The 4,947-nt window shown below is 35.3% G+C and overlaps 2 protein-coding genes across 3 annotated transcripts in view; both read left to right on the plus strand.

Moving 5' to 3' along the window:
* Nucleotides 1-4,947, plus strand: part of LOC124377357 — a 291,851-nt gene that overhangs the window by 236,275 nt on the left and 50,629 nt on the right. The window lies entirely within an intron of this gene.
* Nucleotides 1,310-4,946, plus strand: LOC124376824. Of its 2 annotated transcripts, none has more exons than XM_046836113.1 (9): nucleotides 1,310-2,367; nucleotides 2,473-2,531; nucleotides 3,060-3,146; nucleotides 3,264-3,404; nucleotides 3,686-3,813; nucleotides 3,908-4,044; nucleotides 4,105-4,198; nucleotides 4,375-4,739; nucleotides 4,849-4,946. In XM_046836113.1, the coding sequence occupies exons 3-8, from the start codon at nucleotides 3,137-3,139 to the stop codon at nucleotides 4,564-4,566; spliced, it is 702 nt and encodes a 233-aa protein (XP_046692069.1). In that variant the 5' UTR covers nucleotides 1,310-2,367; nucleotides 2,473-2,531; nucleotides 3,060-3,136; the 3' UTR covers nucleotides 4,567-4,739; nucleotides 4,849-4,946. The 2 variants fall into 2 exon arrangements, with proteins under 2 accessions (XP_046692069.1, XP_046692070.1); XM_046836114.1 differs by having other exon boundaries at nucleotides 4,175-4,198.

Here is a 4,947-nt window from a genome sequence, read left to right on the forward strand (position 1 = left end):
GCAGCGCGTGCCGGAGCTGGTGATTTAATCTCCATATGTTCTGAAATGTTCACCTTTGTTCATATTCCTTCAATAAACTTTACAACCACTCGAAATGATATGACAGTAAATGTAGGCAATAAATTCAATCTTTAACCCATGTGACTTCCCTTATATGTATAATGCAAAAAGATCATTTATTTTTATATTTATCCAATAATGGTTGCTAATGATTAAAGAAACACAAAAAGATATTTAAAAAAAAATATTTATTTATTAATTGCACAAGTACACTGAAAAAAAAATATATTATGTTCCTTAGAAAATGTAACATAAATTAATCAAGCTGTTTTAATTGATTATAATGTTTTTTTGTCTACTTAACATATTTATCTTTATCTAAAGTATATTGTTTGTAATTAAAACAAGCCAATTTCATTCATTTAACAGTAACTATAAAAAAATTGAAGACCCAAATTCTGACACACACTGGTTTGCGCATGCTCACCTTGTTCTTGATGTTTCTTTACCGCCATTGCAAGTTCCTGAGCTGAAATTGTTCTTTCCCTCGTGACCCATGGACCTGCAGTTAAAAATTCAGATTTTGGTAAGGCAACTTAAATTTTATTTCACGTTGTATGTGTGGTTCAACAGTGTATATACCATTAAAGTGTGTTAAACGAGTAGTTCTGGTGATTACCTTTATGCTATGATATATTACTTTTAGCTAACGTAGCTTAACTTAAGTGTAGTCAAATGTAAATTTAGCTTACATCAAAGCTACAAGTTAACGGTACAATCTTGTTGCATAACGAATAAGGAATCGACTGCCTCCGGCAAATCTGGTGGCTACCTCCAGAAAAACCCAAATTCTGGTGTACATTTCTCCACACTAGTGAAGAAGCAGTGCGTCTGCTCATTTTATCAACTGTGGTCAGCCCAGATAAATGCTGAATTCCAGCATATAACAACTATTCTACTTGAGACAAACTTCATGTCTCAGTTTTAGATCAGCTGACATGCTGTATTAATAAAGAATGGAGGTGTTTCTGAAAAGGAACTAACCAAATATCTGGAGATTTTTAAAAGGTAAGTACTGTACGTGTACTGGACTCTCATTTTGGAACTCTTGCAATGTAACATTACTGACTTGTCTAAACCACAGTGCCTTGTTGAGAAACATTGACAGATTAGTCAACTTTTGTTTCAATCATTGTTATCTTACACAGGAAAGTGATGTCAACTGTGAAAGAGCAGTTGTCTTCAGGGCACTTTGTCTACCTAGGTGAAGATGATAGACATCTTAATCGGCGGTATAGAGTAAGTGTCAGGATCTGGGAGTGGTCCTATGACTGTGCTTACTGTGTTTCGCCACCAGATGCCGCCAGTGTGCCCATACTCTCTACTCCCTAGCCCTACTCCCTCCTGCCTAAACTGTGTTTATCGTCTCCCCTGTGTCTTGTGAGCTCTCTGTATTTAAGGTCCTCCTTTTTTATGTTCTTGTTGGTGCATTAATTTACTTTACGTCTGTTTTAGGAGCTGATGTGTTTCTTCAGATGTAATGTGACCCTCTTTCTGAGCATGTTTATGAATCTTTTTTTTGTGTGTCTTTTTTTTTTAGCTTGTCTGCGTGCTGTTTTTGGTTCTTTTGTCTTCTCTGATTTGCTATGCTTAGTCATAAATTACATGATTTCATGTAACATCTGGTGTTGTGAGTTCTGCTTTTCTTGAGCTGTCTTTTCTCAAGTTGTCCCTTTGAAAGACTTTGTGTTTGAGTTTGTCTTGCTTTTGCTTTATTTAGCTTGTGGGTATTGTGTAAAATTAGAAGAGACTTTTAGTATTTTTGTTAATGATGAAATGAAATAAAAAGGACAGTGGGACAGAGAACACGAGGGAAGACACCAATAATATTATACACCTTATCAGATTGAGAACAGACACAGTTACACTCAACTAAGAATAGAGCATTCAGGTGTAAATTATTCACTACATATTATCAGAAAACACAAAATATATTTTTGAAAAGGAATCAGGAGGAAACTGTAGTCAGGAGAAAGCAGTTGAATGAGATCTCCTTTACTATAAAACAAATGAAAATAACAAATCTAAACTTGTGACCAGCCGCTTGTGACCTGCGACAACCGCTTTTCAAAAATGGTCCAGGATGAGCACACAGCAAATTTACTGGAGTTAAATTTATGGTGTACATTTTTTGGTGTTGCCCAGTGTTAAACCCGGAGTACATTTTAATTCTCAAGTGTTAAACTGCATCTATAAAAAGAGTTATTTTCAGAGTTAAACTTTTAACTCTGTAAGCAGTGCATTTTCCACAATCCTTAACGGCTCTTCATTTGGAAGACCACAAGGAGATGAGTACGCAGTTCAAAGGTAACGTTAGCTATGTTTGCATCATCTTTTAATAAATTGTGTGGTGTATTTGGTGTAATTATATTTATTAAAAGAAATACGTTTGTTTTACATGTTTTTATAAAGAAGCTGCATGGATTTCGTTGGATTGGAGTTCGTTTATATCTGAGCACCACGCGCATCAGGTAAGCCTAAGTGAATAAACACGTGGATTAGCTTCAAATATTACATAGCAAATATACGCGAATGCCATTATTTCTTGATAAACTATATGTTGTAAATGTATTAGTATTTAGTGATCTTACACAGTGTGTACCTTTCCGAAAGATCATTAGAGGTTAAATGACGGTGTAACTTATTTGTTTGATCAATCGCTATGCACTATTTTAATTTGACAGTTTTATTTTCATACTGGTTGTTTTGTAAATGTATTAAAGTAGCAACGAGCCAGCGGTTTCCCGGTCTTTGTTTGAAAAAGACGCGAGTCGCGTGCTTTCGCAAACAAGTGGCGCATGCGAGTTAAGAACAGATGCTAACGCACCAACATTAGTTTTAAGTTAAATGTTAAACGTATTACAAGTCGTATGGTCTTTGTGGCCTGTAATGATACATGTGACGTTACCTAAAGAAAGCATACCGAATGAACAGTTTTTGTATCAAACGTTGAACGATTTATGATTAAGTTAATGGTTTGGTGTTTTTGTTTTCACTAGTAACAATACTGTTCACAGTAATCTACGGAGGAAGGAAAAAGCTGATAAAAGTAGATGGAGCAGATTACACTAGTTTAATGACTCAAGGTATGTAATTTAAATTAATTAAAAATGTACTCTGTTATATTGATGCTTATTGCACTGTAGCATGCTATCAGTTGTTTTGTTTTTAGAATAAATCTCTCTGTCTCCTTTTATCCACAGTTAAGAAGAAATTTTCAATAAGTGAGAACGATCTGATGTTACAAGATGACACTGGTGTTGAGGTGGATGAAGATGTATTCACTGACTTGCTGGAGGAGAGATCACATGATATCCTATGGAGAGTTTTTGACAAAGATTCCGGTAGTTGTGGCTGTGATGTACAGAAATGGATATACATTTAAATAGTAAAAAGAAAAACTAGAAGGAACTACAACAGTTATATGCTGTAGAGCTTTCCCTAACCTACTGTAGATTTTGAGATTAAAAACATGATCAAACATTGAGATTTCCTCATTCTAAGTATTTTTAAAACATCTTGTTGACAACCATTTAGAAATTGATCATAAAATGAGTCATACTTTTAATTTAATGTCTTAAATGTTTGTATGTTTGTTTAAAGTTTCTATTTATTTTGCTTCCAGAATGCTCAGTCCTCAATTCTTCCTGTAGCTCACAAACTGACACTCTCTCAGTGTCGTCTGAGACTGATGAAAGTGCTGGACCAAGCTCCAAGAGACCTCGTCTTGATGGACTTTTTGAGGCAAAACAGGTAAAAAATCATAATTTACTAGCTGGATTGTATAGCAGTTATTGACTTTGTAATATTATGAATGCATTACAGAACACAGTGTCTTTGATTATAGTTTGTTAGAAACATTTTAGTGGAAAATGCTGAAGGACCTGCGATTTTGGATGAATATAAAGAACATGGAAAACTCACAGACTCAGCCCGGCGACACTTGGTTAACATTGTTGTTGCGCACATTACTGACAAAGAAGGGTAAGCATCGTTTAAACTAGATAAGTTCATATTTGAATATTGTTATTGTTCTTTTTAAAGCCGTGTCCCTTCTAAAGAAACAAAAACTCGTTGTGCCTTGGGAATTGTAACTCTGTTCCCATCACTGAAGGATCCATACTCAAGAACTGGATATGTAAGTACTTAACATCTTATTCATTGTTATAAATACCTAATAGGAAAATTTTAAATGAAATTTATTATGGCTTTAAGGAACTCTTCTCACTTTCTCAGCCATGCCTAGAACAATGACAAGTTAAGAATTGTTTGATTTGATCATCAGCTTTTTTTTTGTTTTGTTTTTATGCAAAGGAACATTTTTATGACCCTAAGAGCAACCAAGGATACATATCTTGGCGACTCAAAACAGTTCTGGGCAAAGCAAACACCATGGTGGACACCACAGCAAGAAGGATGCCAGGTCAAGTGGAACATCAGACAGTGAGGGCAGTGGAGGACCAACAGCTTATAGAGAAACTTGCAACCATTTGGAACTGCAGTTAGAGGGTGATCAATGCAAAGAAGCGATATCTTTCATGAATCATTGTGCAGAAAAGGACCTGATTTTTGAGAAGATGAAAGCCACATTCAAGCACAGACAGCTCCTTATTCATGATGCAGCAAAGTCCAATACAGTGCTTTCAGTTTTTCCACGATTTCTTGACACCTAGGGATTGGTAAGATACAGATGATGAGTACAATGATGGGAGAAAATATAGCTCATGTGAAAAACTGTGTTGTCTAGGACCTGTATTGTTTAGTAATGTTAATTCATATTTGTTGCAGATACTTCAAGATTTTGATGTCCAATTTGGAACAGAAACATCCTCCAGACTTCTTGAACAATGGGACAGTCTGAAGCCCAAGATCATTGCAGAAGCAAGA

Source organism: Silurus meridionalis, chromosome 23 (assembly GCF_014805685.1).
Source record: "Silurus meridionalis isolate SWU-2019-XX chromosome 23, ASM1480568v1, whole genome shotgun sequence".
NCBI classification, from domain to species: domain Eukaryota; kingdom Metazoa; phylum Chordata; class Actinopteri; order Siluriformes; family Siluridae; genus Silurus; species Silurus meridionalis.

Bases quoted from the DNA above. Each gene is read 5' to 3' on its own strand.
- LOC124376824 (XM_046836113.1), top strand. The intron at 3,814-3,907 runs GTAAAAAATCAT...CTTTGATTATAG, and splicing joins GACTTTTTGAGGCAAAACAG to TTTGTTAGAAACATTTTAGT. The intron at 4,045-4,104 runs GTAAGCATCGTT...TTCTTTTTAAAG, and splicing joins CACATTACTGACAAAGAAGG to CCGTGTCCCTTCTAAAGAAA.